This window comes from Balaenoptera physalus (assembly GCF_965194825.1).
Source record: "Balaenoptera physalus genome assembly, contig: SUPER_7_unloc_2, whole genome shotgun sequence".
Lineage (NCBI taxonomy): Eukaryota > Metazoa > Chordata > Mammalia > Artiodactyla > Balaenopteridae > Balaenoptera > Balaenoptera physalus.
The window spans coordinates 591869-611557 of record NW_028126533.1 but is presented as its reverse complement, the minus strand read 5'-3'; the positions used below and the strand labels follow the sequence as shown (position 1 = coordinate 611557).

General features: G+C 44.2%; 1 protein-coding gene across 1 annotated transcript; it reads right to left on the bottom strand.

Moving 5' to 3' along the window:
• Positions 1 to 1038: 1038 nt before the first annotated feature.
• LOC309665268 (dihydropyrimidinase-like) lies at positions 1039 to 16442 on the bottom strand. The gene is made up of 2 exons (XM_082478902.1): positions 15215 to 16442; positions 1039 to 1481 (listed from the first exon to the last, which is right to left on the bottom strand). Exons 1-2 carry the CDS (start codon positions 15470 to 15472, stop codon positions 1233 to 1235), a joined length of 507 nt encoding a protein of 168 aa, XP_082335028.1. The 5' UTR covers positions 15473 to 16442; the 3' UTR covers positions 1039 to 1232.
• Between the last annotated feature and the right edge of the window lie 3247 nt (positions 16443 to 19689).

Here is a 19689-nt window from a genome sequence, read left to right as displayed (position 1 = left end):
AGAAGGAACCAACACGGCCAACACCTTGATCTCAGACTTTTAGCCTCCGGAACTGTGAGACAGTACACTTCTGTTGTTTCAGCCACCCAATTTGTAGTTCTTTGTTACAGCGGCCCTAGCAAACTAATACACTTACTGAACATAATCTGTGCTTTAACAATATTCACCAGGTAATCATTTGCATATTAAAGTGTGAGAAACGCTGGTAAGGGCAAACATCTTCACCTTTGCTCTATCTTATAAAACAAGAGAGGGAGGAAAGGAGGAAGCGAGAAGGGAAAGAAGGAAGGGAGATAGAGAGGAAGGATGGGAGGGAGGGAGGGAAGAAGGAAGGTAGGAAGGTAGGAAGACCCTAAAAGCACGAAAGAGATAAGATGCCTCAGTTAGAATGGCGTTTCTGGGGAAAAATTAACTTTTTCTCTGGACTATAAACCTTGCTAGTATGTTTGCTGAACTATCTGTTAAAGACTGATTACTTGTTTTATATTAACTTGGTGTCTACAGTCCAAATTTGGGAAGGAAGGAGGGACATAAGTTACATGGTAACTTCAAATAAAGTCATCCCGTGAGCCCTTTCTGGCAAAACGAGTTCTGAATTAAGTTCAATGTGGAAAAACATGTTATTGATTTAAACCACAAGTAAAAGTTTCTTCCAAAGTACACATACATGTTTTCACGGGAAAAAAAATAAACATATTTTAACATCTCTCAAAACTGTCTTTTCTGTCTGAATCATGTTATCATTTCTGCCATGACCTAAATAATTAGCAGATACGGAAGGTTGTGTAAGCTCTGTTTTGAAATGCTTTGACCAGGTGTTGATGTTCGCAGAGCACCAGGTTAGTGCACAGCTGGGAGAAGGCCTTGAACACATTCCCAGTCTGTCGCTTCCTTGGTTTTTTCCCAGATATTAAAAACATTTCTAACTAAAGTTCTGATCTGTGGGAAAAGACTGCTTAAAAGCGTCCTGTATTGTTGAAGTTGAGAAGTCCAGTACTTTTAAAAATTACATTTAAAGTATTTACAATTCATGAGTTAAATATTAGGAAAGTCTTTTGTGAATGAGTATAAGGGATTTATCCTACCACCTTCATATGCTTTAAAATTTTTTTTAGTTTTCTAAATTGATAATACCTCACATGATTCAAAATTCAAACAGTACAAAAGAGTATGCAATGAAAAGTCTTCCCTCCAATTCTGACCTCCAGGAAGCAACCAACATCACCAGCTTCTTATGTTTTGACATTGCCTGTTCCTTGATCTTTGCACAGAGCAAGGACTAAAGGGCTAAATGGAAGAAACTGGACCCCCCAGTGGTTCACCTGCTCACTCCACCATGTCACCGCCACATGAAGGCTGTAGTCACAGCAGACTTTGGGATCAGCCCAGCTTCGCCAGGTCTCGAAGGCCTCGATGAGGGAGTGGCCTTTGTGAGGAATGGCGAAATCAAGGATCATGGTGGTGCCTCCTGCCAGGGCAGCCTGGAATCACAAGAGAGTTTCAACAGGTTAGCCAACAGTTTTCTAGTTGAGTCATTTATCTCCTTGAACAACATGCATTTGCAAGCACTCGGGCAAACTTGATGGGTCCAGGAAATTGCACAAAGATGCTGCCTGTTTAAAAGATCTAGAGAGACATGAATAGATGTCCCATAAATTAAAGTTTGAAGTATTCAAAGAGCTGGAATTGCTTCTGCAAAAAGAATGACACGTCTGATGAAATGAAAATGGCTTTGACCAAAGAAAATAGTGAAGGCTGTAAAGAAAAACCAAAATGGAAAAACAGAGACGATTCAAACATTTTTCTTCTCAAGAAAACATCATTGTACAATCCATTTCATTAGAATCAATCTTGGTGAACTGTATCTCTAACTACACTGTGTTCCACACAGAATCCTGGGAGACTCACGTGATTCCCACCTCGCCTTCATTCTCCACAACCAACTGGTGACTCCTTAATTCTCAGCTGTCCCCTCTAATCCATCTCCAATGCTCTGGTCTTAGTGTCACCCCTCAGCTTGATCTTTATGTCCCCAATTTTGCTCTTACTTCCTCCAATGCAAACCCCTTTTTGCAATTAGGGGGAAATTCCAAAGCACAGATGGGGCCCCTTGACTCCAAGACTTAAAACTGAATGCTTCTCACTGCCTCTGGAATAGCGTTTAATCTTTTTAACATGATCTACAAGGCCCTGCGCGATCTGCCTCGAAGCTTCTATTTTCCCTGGCATGTTACACTATGTTACATTACAACTGGATTAAAAACTATTAAGTTATTAAATCACGTCTTTGACTAATTACTGGCTTTGATTTTATTTAAACTAAGATTAAAAGATGGTTAAATGTGGTTTTAACTGCTGTGTTCAGACAATGTAGGTGAAAAAAAAAAACATAGGCAGGGATATACTAGTGCACTGGTTAAGGGCACCGACCAAAGAGGCTTATTGGTTCCAGGGCACAGCTCAGATTCAGCACTTATCAGCTATGGTACTCTGAGCAATTCCTTAACCACTTCCTTCCCTCCTTCCTTCCTTCCTTCCTTCCGTCCTTCCTCCTTCCCTTCCTTCCTTAATTCGTTCCTTCCTTCTTTCCTTGTACAGTATTGTTCTGTACATTCTGCACATTTGATCCCCAGAACTTATTCACCTTATAACTGGAAGTCTGTGTCCTTTGATCAACAGCTCCCCATTCCCCCCATGCGCCCCGTCCCCAGCCCCTGGCAACCACCATTCTACTCTTGGTTTCTCTGAGTTTGGTTTTTTTAGATTTCACATATAAGTGAGATCATGTAATATTTGGGTTTCTCTGTCTGCCTTATTTCACTTAGCACAATGTCCTCAAGGTCCATCCACTTTGTCACAAATGGCAGGATTTCCCTCTTTCTGGATAATATTCCATTGTACACATACACCATATTTCCTTTATCCACTCATTCACAGATGGACACGTTAATTTATTTATATCTTGACTATTGTGAATAATCCTGCAATGAACGTGGGAGTGTAGACAGCAATTTCTTAACCTCTGTGTGCCTTTGATTCCTAACCTGTAAAGTGAGGACAATAATTGTACCTGAACCATAGGGTTGTTGGGAGGATTAAACTGGGGTGACGTATATAAAGTGCTTAATACCGTGTTTGACTCACGGTAAGTGCTTCATAAGCTTCAGCCCACAATGAGTGATGAGCCTTTGCACCACTGCTTTAGAATCAGGCATTTCCCCACTTTTCATACATTGACTCATCTCACCACCAGAAACATGGTCATGTTACAACAAAGAAGGGAGTGCCACCAGCTTCCCTCCCAGGTCTGCACCCCTGTCACCTTCCCCCCCACTCACAGGCCCCCAGACATGCCGAGTGCTCCCAAGGTCCCAGCTGCTACATGAGCTCTATTTTCTAGCTCCTTGTTCTTGCTTACTTCAATGGATTTTTATTTGTCCTTAAGTCACTTGGTCCCACTCCAACTCTTTTTGCTCTCAGAAATCTCACTATTTATACAGGATCCTGTACTTTATCTTTCGATAACAATTGCCTTATGCATGGCAAAACAATGCATATTTGCATTTCTTAAGAAATCCCTATTGGTATAATGACAATACCAGAAAAAATCCCTTAGGCTCTATATTTTTATTCGAATGCAGATTAACCTTCTCACCTTCTTCCTTCTAAAATGTCTTCTGACAGATATCCCTTGAGGCTGAAGGGCATTTTTCTAATAGAAAGTGCTGTTAATTAAAGTGTTGGAAGAAAGTACTTTTTTAGTGTCTACTGAACTAGAAAATCAAGCTTAAAGAGCAATTCTTTCCATATTAAATGTCTATCACATGCAGGATGTGGGGAAACTAGATACAGTGCTGGTAGAAATATAAATAAAATGATGCAGCCACTTTGGAAAAGAGTTTGGCAGTTCCTCAGAGAGTTACCATATGACCCATCAATTCCACTCCTAAGTATATACCCAAAAGAAATGAAAACATGTCCACACAAAAACTTGTACACAAATATTCAGAGCAGCATTATCCATAATAATCAAAAAGTGGAAACAACCCAAATGCCCATCTACTGATGAATGGATAAACAAAATGTGGTATATTCATACAATGGAATATTATTTGGCCATAAAAAGGAATGAGGTTCTGATTCACTTGCTACAACTTGAATGAACCTTGAAAATATGATGCTAAGTGAAAGAATCTAGTCACAAAAGATCACATATCATATGATTCCATTTATATGAAATGTCCAGAAGAGATAAATCCATAGACAGTAAGTAGAATAGTGGTTGCCTGGAGCCAGGGGGGTTGGGGAAAGTTGGGGTGATAGCTAAAGGGTATGGGCTTCTTTCTGGGGAGATAAAAATGTTCTAAAATTGATTGTGGTGATGGTTGCACAGCTCTGTGAATATACTAAAGAACATTAAACTGTACACTCTAAATGGCTAACTGGTATTGTATATCAATTACATCTTCATAAAATTATTACCAAAAAAATGTCTACCCAAGTAAGCCATTACAGGGAGTGAGTGGGCTGTTACACACAATGCAATGAAAAGTCTTCCCTCCAATTCTGACTTCCAGGAAGCAACCAACATCACCAGTTTCTTGTGTTTTGACACTGTCCATTTCTTGATCTGCCCATTTCTTGATCTTGTACAGAGCAAGGACTAAGGGACTAAATGGAAGAAACTGGACCCCCCAGTGGTTCACCTGGTCACTGCACCATGTGACACACTAATAATCAGACACACACAAATAATCAGACCGTCTAGAGGGGGAGACAGAAACATGCACAAACAATTATAATCAAATAATCAGATGGTAATAATAGGTAGCAAGTACACTTCCATAGTAAATGTGGTATAGGAATTGCTAAAGGGAAGTTAAAATTGCTAAGCTCCCTAGAAGAGGAAAAGACTCCTGGGAATTCAGAGGAAGGAAACAGATCAGAGGAAGCTGGGATTTGAATTAGCATTAGGACATAAATGTGCAGTTGCCGATAAGGATAATAGTATCTAACTTGTAGTGAGTGCTTATTATGTGCCAGGAACTATTCTGATGTCCTAAGTGTTTTAACCATCTCATCAGCTCTGCAGCAGGTCGTATTGTTAACCCCTTTTCAGGGTTGAGGAAACTGAGAACAGCACCATGAAATAACTCCCCACATCTCACAGCTAGAGAGTAACAAAGGCAAGATTGGACGCAGGTCATTGGGCTCCAGAGCCAGTGCTTTCAGTAACAGTTGACAGCAGGGGAGAAACTCTGAGAAAAGGGTCCGTGAGGAAGCATCAGCAGAAAAGTGGTAAAGGGCAGAATCTACATGCAAAAGAGAAACAGACTCACAGATAGAGAACACAAACTTGTGGTTATCAAAGGAGAGAAGGAAGATGGGGAGGGACAAATAAGAAGTATGGGATTAAGAGATACAAACAACTATGTATAGAACAGATAAGCAACAAGGATATACTGTACAGGACAGGGAATTATACCCATTATCTTGTAATAGCCTATAATGGCGTATAATCTGCAAAAACACTGACTCACTATGCTGTACACCTGAAACCAACATACTACTCTAAACCAACTGTACTTTAAAAAAAGATGACTGGGATGTGTGAAGCAATGGTTCCCAGAGGGCAAGGCAGTGGCTGGCTGGCTGCGGGGGTGACGGGAGTCCAGGAGCTGATTTTGGCTGGAGTGACTGAGAGGTGGCAGATGAGGGGACAGAGGAGGGCAGCCGATCTGGTCTTTGGAGGGAGCATGAATTCTGCGGAGAGCACCCTGAGCATGAGGTGCTCAGGCACATGTCCACTCTGTGTGTTTGCAGACAGAGAAACGCAGCCCCGAGCACAAGAGCACTCAAACGCAGGAGAAAGATGTGGCAGTCACCTTGCAGAGGAGGCCAGAGGGGTCCCAAGGTCAGGGGAAATAACCAGAGAGACAGAGACGCCATGGCAACATGCTCCAGAACATACCAACCCTTAGCAAGAAAACAAAACAGGTCTGAGCCAGTGGCTGTTTCTGGGTGGAGTGACTACAGATCCTTTTAATTTTCCTCTAGTTCAATTTTATTTTCAGTAGTTGCTACATTTTCTATAACAAAGCCTAACTTTCAAAAGAAGAAAAAAATAAAGATTTTACATATATGTGATACAAATCCAGGTATGCATGCATATGCCATATAAATTAAGTAGTTCAACTTCGATGGGCCTCTTATGAGACTGAAGATGTGATGGTCAAATGGCCACTTTTTTTTTTTCTTTTTAAACTACAGCAAATTGAAATTCCTGGGGCTATCATTTAAAAGCCCATAAATAAGGATTTATCACAAATGCTCTATCTCCCTAATGAACAGTAAAGGAGCAACCACTTGTCTTCTTTGGTTTCTTCTTGTTCTGTTTCTCCTCCCTAATTTCCTCCTTCTCCTCACCCTCAAAATGGGAACAGATCTAGAAAAACTATAGTGCCTGGGACAGGACAGCCTGGGCCAATCCTAGGCAATGGATTGAAAACGGAACCTGTCTTTTTCCAAACCCCTGGGGCTTTATCCATCCACCTGCCGCAGGGATCCTGGCTGCTACCCTGGGACCTGGCAAACAGTGGCCGGACAGTCAGCGCCCCAGCCTCCTTGGAACCTCTTTCTTCCTCCTGCCTCTTCCGTTCTCTCTGGTTATCCAGGGTCCCTTGGCTGCCCAAAGTTATCTCAAATCCCTATTATTTCAAGATCTGAAACGTTGCCTTCTTTCCACTGGATCCAGGGAGCCACGTGCCAGAGCTGCAGTTCTATAATCCCAATTAGAGGGGACACCAGGAGCTGTGAAGGAGACCTGCCCCTCCCGGGAAGTATCTGCCTCTTGAAAGAAGAGCTTGTTCAAATGCCCAGTCCTGGGTTAAGCATCTTACACACGTTAGCTCATTGAACGAAGCCTTGCTACAGTCCTGAGAGGTAGAAATTGCTTTTCTTATTCTACAGTTGACGATAATGAGGCTCAGAGAGGTCAAATGACTCTCCAGGGTCTCACAGCTGGTAAATCCTCATTGGGAACATGGAGGAGGATACAGCTTTGAGCAGGAGGTCTTACATTCAGCCTACTCTGGGCCTCAACCCTATGCAGGCCATTCCCCCTTATCCCATCTTCCATTTAGTGTGATCTGACTTCCAGCCTGTTGCCCCAGGTCATCAGTGAATCATTACTTGGAGAAAGGCATAGGTTGGTAAAATGAATCAAGCATTTAGGAAACCCAAAGCCATACCAAAACAAAACAAGTCCCATCAAATTATAAATTGTAAATTCACAAATGAGACGCAACTTCATTAAGCTCATGTGATGTTCATCACTGCGACACCTGCCATTGAAATAATGCGCCCCTAGAAGAGTTACAAGGAAAGGCCCATATCAGTGCTTCTTGGCCTCCACACACTTGTTAGCCATGGGATAATTAACTTTATCCAGCAAACCAACTCAGCAGAACATCTCATTCCTAGCTCACCTTGGATATTTTCAGTATTCATTGAATTGCTTTTAACATCAGATGCGTCTAGATTCACTTCACAAAATGTTCACCAGGATCAACATTTGAAGAATGAAGAGAGTTTAGGGGAGGGAGAACCAGTAAAGGGTGAAAATTTCTTTCATATTTTTATATAAAACCTAATTGTTTCCTTTGTATTTATTGCTGATTGACTTCTCCTTTATTTGTCAGGTAGCCAAACAAAATGCCTTTGCCTTTTCTAATCTTGGCTCATAAATCAGTTCTTTCAGCTCCTAATTACTTTGGCTGTTCTCCCTTGAAAACCTTCCAATTTGTCTAAAACCTTGTCTTGAGGGGAAAAGAGCATGTGCTGTCTTACGTGAAAACGTGATAGAACATAAATTGGGATAAACTCTTAACCAACAGTGGGGTCATAATATGACAGAACACAAGACTTTATTTAAGACTGTATTAGGTTGTAAATCATTATTGAAAGCATCCCAAGGATTTTCTTTCCTTTTATGGGGTCACTGAATTTTCATTTCTAAGCTCATCCTAGAACAAGTGACTTTGTTTCCCTAAAATTTATCAGAGGACCTGCTCGACCCAAATAAAACAAAAAGAAATCCAACAGTACATTTGAGTCTTAGGGAGAAAAACACGTGGCTGAATTTTCAGACTTCTCATAGTCACTAAGACTTATGAGAACAAACTTCATGATCCCAGTTTACGTTCCAACTCTAGAAGCATATCCAGCTTTGTAAAGATGTCCTCCACAGTGCCTCTCCACACTCCTTGCCTCCCCAAATGTGAAATATTCATCACACCATCACCCATCCCACTGTGCAAACCACAGACTCAAGAGGCACCCTTGACGTCTACCTGTTCCCTTCCTTACATCCCCAAATCCAATCCATCAGCAACCTATCCCTTCCCCTACATACTCCATGAGTCTCCATACTTCCTGCGTCTGCACCTCCGTTGCCCTGTGCCACCCTCATCTTCTGACTAGACTAGACCAGTTAGTCTGGGCCACTTCCAATCTGTTATTGACTTCCCTCTGCTCTCACGATGAAGAAAACAATTATTACACAGCCCATAAAGCCCTGCATGATCTGAGTTCCTTTCCACCTCGGAGAGACAAGTCACCCATACTCTTCTCTCCCTGTCCCCTCTCTACCTAGTCCAGCGACTCTTAACCCTGGCTGCACACTGGCATGGTCTAGGGAACTTTTATCCTGCCCCCCAGAGATTCTGATTTAGCTGATGTAGTTTCATCTCCATAGGCCCTGTGCCTGTTACAGTGCCTAGTACATAAATACTCTTTAAATGTTTAAGGAAGAAAGGAAGAGAGGCCAATGAATGTCTCCCAGAAATTATGAGATGGAAGAATTAAGATGGTTCACTTTTCCAACAGCAAAGTGGGAAAGCTGCGCAAGTTGCATATTCATGTGAAATTTTGTTTCTCAAAAATATTGCTAGCCCTGGCTGTGCGGTTTCTGAAATCCTTCTATGAAAATGTTACTGTAGAATGTAGACTCTGAGCACACTTGAAAGCTGAATGCTCAGTTTTGTCCCAAGCCCATTACCTCATCAGCGTTAACGAGGACTTTTAACAAAACAGAATTATAGCCTATTTCTATATCTATGCCTCCAATAATTTCCTGTTTTTATAAAAAGATTATGGTTTGTTTTATTTTAAGCTTTTACGTGTGAACAGATCCTCAGGGCTCAGGAACGCATGACTCTCACTATAACATGAAATTCCTCTATTAGATGCAATGAAGCATAACAGAAAAATTGCAGTGTCCTCCCTCAACTGTCACTTGACATCTGAGAAAAAGCACAGAACGGTGTTGAGGAGAAGGCTCTGGGGAGTTGCTGAGGCTCACCTATTGGAAATGCAGCCCAGCGATGCCAGCAATTATAAATGGTTACTAAACACAAGGGGAAATGCCAGATCAAAAATTGTTCACTCAAAAATAGTCACAAATTGTCCAAGTTAAGTCTACAAGTCCAAAAGTCCACTGTATATAATTTATTATTAAAGCCAAGATAAATTAGAACCCCATATACCTCCAGTCTGTCTGCCATTGCAAGCAAAGACCACAGTTTTCATCTCTATAACCCCAACCATAATGCCTGGCTCGTAGTGGGTTCCCAAGAACTATTTGTTGACTGAATTCACGGAACATAACTATCAACTTGAAAATTCCTTAGCTTAAGGTTATTCCATATTAGACGGCAGTGACAAGGTCCAGAATGTGCCACCGCGGCATAAAAATCATTTTGAGCTGAAGGCATTTGAGAATAGGCTTTTTTTCCTGAACTCCCTTAGCTGCCTAAAAGCAGAGCTTTTCAAAAGAACTGAATTGTCATAAATGCCTTTCCAGGAAGATGACTCTTACCACCTGAGACTAGAAGCCTGCACTGCACCTAAATAGACCTCGTCATGAACTATCGTATCTCCATCTATTCCCCTAAGAACCCACTGGTCTTTCCTAAAAGTCATTTGCTTTTCCATAAGTGCCCTTCTTCCCCTCCCCTTCCCTTGTTAAGGTGATATAGAAGCACCAAATTCTAACTGCCTCCTTGAAGCACATTTTTCTGTGAACTTGCACTGCATGTACATGAATTTTAAAAATCTGTCTTTTCTCTTGTGAATCTGTCTTTTGTCAGTTTAATTTGTGGGCCCCCAAAAACTGAACATAAGAGGTTAGAGGAAAAATGTTTCTTTCCCGACAGCAACGTCAAGGAAACCTTGAATCCTGACTACCCCTGTCAGACACTGAAGGCATGCAGTCCAGATAAATGAGGGAGAAAACAAGCAGTGGAAGTGAAAAGCCTGCAAAACTCAAGTATGAAAACTGAAAGAAGGCAAGTCCCAGATTCTGTAAAATTCAGTGAAAGGATTCCTAACACACAATACCTTCAATAGGCCGAAAGCCCTATTTAATGTCAAGTGGTTGCAAATTAATCTTTGAGGTGGTTTTATTTTCTTCCTCTGATTAGTGCAAAGATTAACTTTGTAATCAGTAAATAGCCACTGAAGGAAATGACAGAATTATACACTCTTACAGCTGGAACATGGAAGTTATTAACACAAGAATGTTCAAAGCTCAGCCTTGCAAGCAATTAAAGAAATGCTTGTTTAAAAACATTACGAAATTCTATGTTTTTCCTATTAAATTAGCATAGATTTTTAAAAAGTCAATATCCACAATTAGCTAGGATGCAGTGAGATGGGAATTAGGATGTACTGCTGTGAGGGGGGCATAAATTGAAAGGCAATTTGGATGTATGTTAGACTCCTTTAGGATGGATCTAACACTCACTGGCCCAGGCATTTCACCCTGAGGGGTGATTTCTCCGTCAATCATCAGGAATCTGAGTGATGAATTACGTCACAACATTGTTATGCACAAGCCAAAAAAAGCTGGAAACCACCAAAATGTCCAACACGAACAAGATGAGAGTGGAGCTGTTAACAGTTGGGGAAACAGAGGATGAAAAATGGGTCGAGCACTTGAAGTTTGAGGCGCCTGTGGGACATTCATTGTCGATGGGCAGAAATGGAAGCCTGATGCGGAAGAGATACAAGACCAGAGAGAAAGATCTGGGACTTAGCCTCGGAGATGTCAACAGGCCACAGAAATCACGTTCTCTGACAACAGTGAAGGCCGTGGGGGAAAGGTTTAACGAACAAGGTTGATTCCAAAGTGTACGCACCAGTTAGTAGAAGGAAAAATGTTTATATGTGCCCCCAAAAAGAAAAATCTGAAAGGAAAATGTTAAAAGCAAAATGCTGAAATTATAGATGATTTATATATTATTTTTCTTTATACTCTTCTGTATTTTCCTTTTTTAAAAAAAAAAAAGCAGTGTCTTCATTCAACTATGTATGATCAGCGAATATAATGCTCCAGCATTTTCCTGAATGATAAATATATGTATTTTTCATTACTTAGAAAAAAAATTTAATCCGAGATGTTCTAACTATTGCCTTGTTTTACAGATTCGGAAATGCTGACAACACCAGTAGAGGAAGTGACTTGCCCAAGGTCATGCAGTCAGCATGCACAGCTTCTGAAAACCATCCTGGAGCGCCAGCAAGAAACAAAATAAGGGATTTGGTTTGTAACCAAGCTCTCTGAATCACAGCTCTTCTACCAGGTGAGGAAGCTCTATAAATACAACCATAAATATGTGCTTAATCATGTACCTTCCACTGCCTTATTATAAGTAATCACCTCCATGGCATTTTACCAAAATGTTCCAGAGCAAAGTATAATTTTCTCTCTTGATAATTTTGAGGACTTTTTGTCCTTTACAAAAAAAAGTGTTCTGCATTTTCTCAATTAAAAAAAAAAAAAAAAAAAAAAGATCCTTTTGCCAGCTACTGATGCTGCCAGGTTTTCAATGTGAGTCCACCCACGCCAAGCTGTATCTATGTCTGAATACAAATACGTATATTTGAAGACTGGCCAAGTCCTTTTAATTCATTCTCTTATCACAGGATGTAGTAAAAGCAAAGTCGTATTTCCTTCAAGTTTATCTAATTTTCAATACCCATTTGAATAAAAAAGTCCCACTGTCTTTCACGATGGATACTGAATTACTGCAAGACCACTGTACATCCAGTCTAGACCAACAAAATGAAATATGATTTCTTTAAAGCAGAACGCTATTTCCATTACTTATATCAGATGGAAAGCTTTTACCTGTAATTAACTAAATCAATTATAAGCTTTAAACCTACCTCTGACACGAATTAGATTTCCAAAATATGTAACCTTTGGTTGACCTATATTTCATTTTTAAAACTGGGGTCCATCACAATCTAGTGATCAATACATAGACCACCACAAATAGTATCCCTTCTGTTTGTCAGATATTATAAATGATTAGCATTATGCTTGCAGGAAGCACACAGCTATTGGTCTAACCTTTGGGGGCCCATCTCCTGAAAGCATGATATATCGTTCTTACTTTATGGCTTTCTGTACTTAAGGTACCCATTTCTGTAGCCTTAGGGATGATGTGGCTATAAATGCACGTATAAATGTCTCACAAACCCACACCATGACATGTGTATTTATTTTGACAACCTTAACTGCCTCCAGTGTCGGGAAGGTAAAGAAGGGCTAGTGTATTTCTGAAAGATGACTTTGCTCTGTCTTTGACAAAAGACTTCTCACAGTAACACACACCTTACATTTACAGCTTTTTCATCTACCTACTGCCATTCTGACGAATCTAAACATTAGACTTTTTTTCAATCATCATTTCAGAAAGGAAGAGAACCTAGTAGGTAAGAGCTCTAGGGATGGCAGGCAGTCCTGAATTTGAAGAGCCACTCTACCACTTACCAGGTGTGCGACCTTGGGCAAGTGACTTAAGTTTCAGTTTCTTCAATTGCGAAGAGTAGACAATGGCACCTGGGATTGTTGGAAGACAATGCACAGTTTAGCACAGTGTCTAGTACATAGCACGGACTTGATAAAGTAAATGTTACTTAACAGTATTCATAAGATGTTTTTCAAGTTTGGTATATAGTATGATGAGCATTTACAAAAGACTTCTTTGTCCCTGTTTCCCCAAACCAGAAACTCCATCAACATTGCCTTGGGAATTATCGTGAAGACTCTAGAAAAGAGGACAAAATAACTCCACAATGCCCTTCTTTCAGAACTCAGGCCAGTACTTTAATGCTCATGTTTATCTGTATTTACCTGGCTGGTTCCATTTTACGGAGCCTCATCTGTTTGGGGGATGGGGATGTCCTGGGATTCAACCAACCAATTTTGCAGTAGACTTTTGCAACTTGGCCCTTTTGTGAGTACTGTTTAATGTTCCACGTGAATTTAGTCTTTGCTAAATCTTTGACCTTATCTCGGACCATATCATTTTCCGCTTGTGATCCTAAGCTCATGAAAAACATGTTTTCCTTTAATGTTTTGACAACCTTTAAGTACAGAAACGCCTACAGAATCAACTGGTGAGTAAGTTCTTTCAAATGGTGAGAACAGACTATATATATATATATATATATATATATATATATATGCTACAAAAACCTGCCTTCTAAGTATGGAACCGTAAATCTCTCCACACTGGAATCCCAGAATGGCCAAGAACAGATAGAAAACTAAGAACCACCTCCCAGGGTCTTGGGGCATGCACAGATAAACTTGAGAATGAGAAGGAATGTCCTGCCCTGGCAACATTCTAACCCCTCTTCTTGGCTGCTTCATCTGGAACCCTGATCAGAGAAAGGGAAATAATGAGGGGGAATAACGCTAGTGGGTCTGGTGACTGATGGTCAGCCATAGCAGCAGGTCCCCACTTGGCAAACGGGGGTGTCAATGGAATGCCCTGCCATCAGCAATGCACTTAGTGAATGACGAGTCTGTGATAACAGAAAGTGCCTGTACTATAATTGAATACAACAGGTTACAAAACTTTTGTAATACAGGTACACACATTCATACACACATGCACAATACAACCTCAATTATGTAAAATAAAGCATATGAAAACCATAAAGACAATACACCAAAACATGGGTTGTCACTGACTGGGAGATTATGGGTAATACTTTTCCTCTTTCTACTTTCCTATTATTTTTTTCCAATTGTCTATAATCGTGTATTGCTTGGATATCTAAAAAAACGTATTTTAAATGTCAACATAAATTCAATGAAATTTAGCAAATTTCACGTTTTAGCAAGAGAGAAAAATAAATACTCTTCAAAACAGATAACGATCCTTCCTACAAACGACTTTGACCATTGGCCTAATGATAAAGGTTGATAATTAGTAAATAGGAGGACGCTTTGCAAATGTTGGCGTCAGCAGCCTGCCCCAGACCCCTCTCTCTGGGTCAGAGGGTTCTTTTTTCTGTGAAACATTCTGGTCTATCCTAGAGGGCTGGGGAACGTGGAGGGAGAGAGGTGTAAGGAGAGTAAAACGGTTAGAAATCGGTTGGGTAACGGATATATCCTCAAAACTGCTCTGAAAGTGTTTGCAGCCTGTACCTGCACTAAACAGCCCGATCTGTTTCACACACACCAGGGCGTGGCCCACGAGGAAAAACCCGCGCATCCGTGAGTGACATTTTAGACCTTAAGGGTATCGATACTTCCACTTTGCAAGGAACCGTTGCTCCTTTGGCTTGGCCAAAGCCGGGCTGATGCCACCGAGGAGGGCCACCTAGAAGAAGGAAGCTCAGCGTGGGCGCCTTGACCCCGCTCGGGTCTCCGCGGCTCGCTCCCGCCCCCTCAGGCCCCCGGGGCTCGCTCCCGCCCCCTCAGGCCCCCGCGCCTCGCTCCCGCCCCCTCAGGCCGCCGCGCCACGCTCCCGCCCCCTCAGGCCGCCGCGGCTCGCTCCCGCCCCCTCAGGCCGCCGCGCCTCGCTCCCGCCCCCTCAGGCCGCCGCGCCTCGTTCCCGCCGCCTCAGGCCGCCGCGGCTCGCTCCCGCCCCCTCAGGCCCCCGCGCCTCGCTCCCGCCCCCTCAGGCCGCCGCGGCTCGCTCCCGCCCCCTCAGGCCGCCGCGCCTCGCTCCCGCCCCCTCAGGCCCCGGCGCCTCGCTCCCGCCCCCTCAGGCCGCCGCGCCTCGCTCCCGCCCCCTCAGGCCCCCGCGCAACGCCGGCGCGAGCCGGCCCGGCCAGACCCCGGGGGGCAGCCTCAGAGGCGGCTGAGGACTCGGCGGGCATCCCGGGGTGCAGGGCGCGGCGAGGCGGGTACCTTGGTGCCCTGGTAGAAGTCGTCCACGGACCGCGAGCCCATGAAGGGGAACTCCATGTGCGTGTCGATGCCGCCGGGCAAGACCAGCTTGCCGGCGGCGTCTAGGACCCGCAGCCCGGCCGGCGCGTCCCCGGGCGGCAGCAGGTCGCGCCCCAGCGCCCGCACCAGACCGTCCTCCACCAGCACGTCGGCCACCTGCGAGGAGTCGTCGTTGACCACGCGCCCACCGCGTATCAGGAGCCGCGACGGCGCCGCCATGGCGAGGGGCGCACACGCTGCGGAGCCGCCCTCCTTCCGGCGGCACGGGGCGGGCGCTCTGGCGGGGCTCCGGGTTTATCAAGGACCCGCTGCGAGGGGGTGGGGGAGGAGCGGCTCCACCCCCGGGGGGCTGGGCCTGCGCGAAAGGCTGGGGCGGGCGCAGAGGTCAGCGGGGGTCTGACCTGAAAGTTCCGCCGACCTGAATCCAGGTGTACGTCCAGACCCTGGATGTACACCGAGATTTTTTCCCTTCCAGTCATTGGAAGGGAAAAATCTTGGAGGCACTTTTAAAGACGAGGGACGTTTGTTTTCCTTTCTAAGAAAAGGCACTTTGGGGAAAGAAATCCACCTCATTTCTTCCCTTTATGAAGAGTGTGTCTGTACCAAAATGCAGAGAGACAGGCAGAGAGAGAGAGGAAGGGAGGGAGACAGACAGACACCACCAGCAGCAATGAAAATACCCACGCCCCGAAGAACCACTTGATCTGGATTTCCTTTTAAATATTCTTAACTATGTGAGGAACAAAGATAAATGACATTCTCGTCGTCAAGGAGCTAAGAGCCAACAGTGACACACATACATATTTCAATGGATAACAATAAAGAAACCAGAAAATTCTACCTTCGAGAGAGGCTAAAGATACGAGTTTAGAGGAAAGGGGGAGTTTATTTCTGCCTTGAAGGAAATTAGATATGGAAGATTCACAAAGAGGTATCTGAAGCAGGACGCAGAGGACGTGGACATGGAGAGAGGAGGGGTGAGAAGAGGGACGATGCTCTGGGTGAGGGAACAGCTGGATAAAGGCACCAAGAAGGTGATGGCAAGTTGAGTGTGACCTCCACGTGGTCAAGCTGAGGGGATAGGGTTGGACAGCTGTGGACCACCCCCTTCCTCCCAGGTGAGAAGGATGAAGAGAAGACAGAGGAGGAGCCGTGAGAGAGAAGGGAGCTCGGGGAGCCCTGCGTGGGGGAAGACGGCAGTGCGGGATTTCAAGAGCACCGAGATCGAATGCCGCAGGAAGCGTGGGGAGCGTGGTGGACGCATGCTGCTGCATCGTCTATTCTCTTCCTCGTTCTGCCAACAGTCACTGGAGTTTCTTTAGCAGGAAATCCTCCCCGTGCATTCTCAGAACACTCGCCTGGGTGGAACTGATGGGACCTCCGGCTCTGGGACTGATCTGCTTATCTAAGCACTTCCAATCACAGCAGGAAGTCCTCACGGCCACGGTGATGTGTTCGGGGATGACACGGGTCCCAAGAAGACTACCTGTGCTCAGTGAGAGCTGATCCTAACTTGTGTTAGGTTGAGCAGATGAGGGGCTTTCTCTTTCCTGCTGGACTTGAATCCTGGAGGGAGTAAAAGACAACAAGGGACTAGTCCTGTGAACAGAGCCAACACAGAGAACAGGAAGGAGAGATGGAGAGGAACTGGGTTCTCATGACACCGTTGGTGCTCCTGGAACCAGCCATGCCTGATGTCCCCTCTTTCAGACTCTCCAGTGTTTGCTTCAGCTGGTTTACTTTGGTTCTTTTGTCCTTTTCAACCATCAACTGACAGAGGATGGGAAGGTACTTTGAGTTTGGGGAGTAGGTGGTCGGTCACATGTGACCTCGGAGATGGCATTTTTAATAGTGGAATGCAAGGTGTTATTATTATCAAATTTCCTCAAGTCTCAGATCACACAAACCGCAAAATGATTAAAAATTAGGAAACATCAATAAAGTGCCATAGATTTGGCTGTCAAGCCAGGAATAAGAAGCCCAAGAAGGTTATGCAATTATTGTCCAAAGACCATTGTGTAAAGATGAAAAGAATAATAATAAATATGCAACTCTGCCAAGCTACACACATAACAGCACTCTAGGAAAGTAAGATTGGGTGTCAGGGTGGTTGTGACATCCTTTCTGAAGCTCAGATGATGATTTCAAAGGTTTCTTTATCTCAGACACTTTATATCACAAAATGCCCTGTAACACAATGCAGCATAAACTCTCCACATTTAATTAACTCAAACTTGATCAGAAGAGGGGATTTGTAGAATGTCACTGAGGCAGAAGGAAATAGCTCATTGAGATTCACTGACCGCACAGAAGAGAGTGTTGGGTAAGTTTAAGGAGAAAAGCCAGCTCGCAGAAAGAAGGTGTCTTCCCCCTTTCTGGCCACCACTGTCCAGACGCTGGGCATGTCTAGATGCCGGATGTCGTCCACCAGCTTGCCGGGTGGGAGGCGAGCAAACGTGCTCAGAGGGGAAGCTTGTCCTCAGAAACCCCTCACCTCCCTTTTCTCTGCCCTACTCAGCCACCTCTGCACCCAGACACACGGGCCCTCAGTGGGCATGAAACAAGTAATCCCAGACACGATGATCTTGGCACTGGAGGAAGGCGGGAAGCAAGCCTCCTGCTGTTTTGCCTTCTTCTTGCTGGAGAAAGAATCAGTTTGATTAACTAACACACCAAAGTGTGTCTGAGGAGCCATGACTCCTTAGAGGACTCATTTTAAAGGAGGGTTACAAAGGTTGTGAAAGCTTAACCCACAGAAACATATCTACTTTGAAGTGTAGGTGAGAGCAATTGGAAAGGAAGGCCTTCCCAGCCCTGACTGATGGTCTAAAGGGACAGAAAGGCAGAGCAGAAAAGGGTGACTTCCTTCACTGAGCAGCTCAGGGTTTTGGGGAAACAAAGCCACCAGGCCCAGGTGTATTTAAGTCCTCTGAAGCCCTGGAGTCACTGAGTTTGCTTTCCCTACTCTCCTAACCCACCCCCACTCCTACTCCAGGCCCCTGTGGCTCTGAGGGGATTTCAGGGTATTGTTTCCTCTGGAGGAAAAGCTGTCCGTGGGGCAGAAAGAGCAGACAACGAGGGTGTGTGAGCCAGAGTGAGCAAGGAGAGAGGGGGCAGAGCCGGGCGTCTCCAGTGCGCCCCAGCTGGGGGCTCTGGGCAGCCCCAGTCCCCTGACCCTCGCTGGGATCAAGGTCCCTGGCAGGGTGATGAGGTTATACCTGAATCAGCGATAGGAGAGGCAGGTAGGCAGCATGGATGGGAATTAGGCGTCTAATCCTGGCTCTGATGCAAGCTTCTGGTGTGAGTCTGGGCAACCCACTTACTCTTAGGGCCTCTCTCTCCTCAACTGAAAAATGAGGAGCTAAGTTGACAAGAGCTCGTAAGACCCAGCCTTTGCACTTTTAAAAGTCTTGTGATTCTGTGAACAGGGACAAGACGCCCATCCACGGAGTGCCTGGCATAGTCCTAGAGCTAAACTCTTCTCAGGTCTAGATAAGGGAAATGGAGACCAAGAAGGACTTGCCTTCTAGATTTGGGGCTCTTTTATTTCTGGTCCCTCCACTGAAGCAGAGGGGATGTGCTAGGAAAGGGTGCCAAGCACAGAGTGTAAATCCAGATGTAGGTCATGGGGGGACGATGCTTGGTGGGACCTTTCGGTCATGAGCAGGGACAACATCTTTCTCTCTGGCAGCCGGCAGTGGTCTCTGTAGGACCAGAGAGAGAAAGCTGGCCACTGCACAACTCCAGAGGGCACTCTTCCCTGAACCTCCCAGGCAGAAAGAGGAAATAATAGCCCTGAATAACAATACCAGCATCGGGAGCTAAGGTTTATTGAGTACCTGAATCAAGTCAGTACTGAGCCAAATGCTTCACATGCCTTATTTTACTTCGTCCTCCGCAACACCTCTTTGAGCTAAATACTATTTCCCTGTTTAACAGATGAGCCTTTTGAGGTAAAAGGACCTGCTCAAGGTCACCTAACAGTAAATGCTGGAGGTAAGCCTTTCATTCCGGAACCTGTCATTTACTCATTATGTGAGTCCAAACTCTAAAGCCAGGTTCAAATCCTGGCTGCATTTGGGCCTCAGGTTACGTACATGGATGAGCGTAATCCCGGAATGAACTCCTACATCCATCACTCTTTATACCTCGAGCACTTGTGACATGGGGCTGCAAAGCTGCTTCAGATTGTTATCTAAATATTGGGGAGCTGGTCTATGTTTTTGCTCAGATAACTAATGTCATGAGGGTTTAAAAAAAGTGCTCCATCCTGTAACAAACAAATTTAGTGAGTCCAGATCTAATATACCAATACTGACCTGCCTTGGGGGAAAATTTTCAGGACATGCCACCTAGATAATCCAGGATGATCTCTTCATTTCAATAAATCCTTAACTTTGCCACATCTGCAAAGTCCCTTTTGCCATGTAAGGTAA

Bases quoted from the DNA above. Each gene is read 5' to 3' on its own strand.
- LOC309665268 (XM_082478902.1), bottom strand. From the start codon at position 15,472: ATGGCGGCGCCGTCGCGGCTCCTGATACGCGGTGGGCGCGTGGTCAAC. The intron at 1,482-15,214 runs GTACCCGCCTCG...TTGTGATTCCAG, and splicing joins ACTTCTACCAGGGCACCAAG to GCTGCCCTGGCAGGAGGCAC.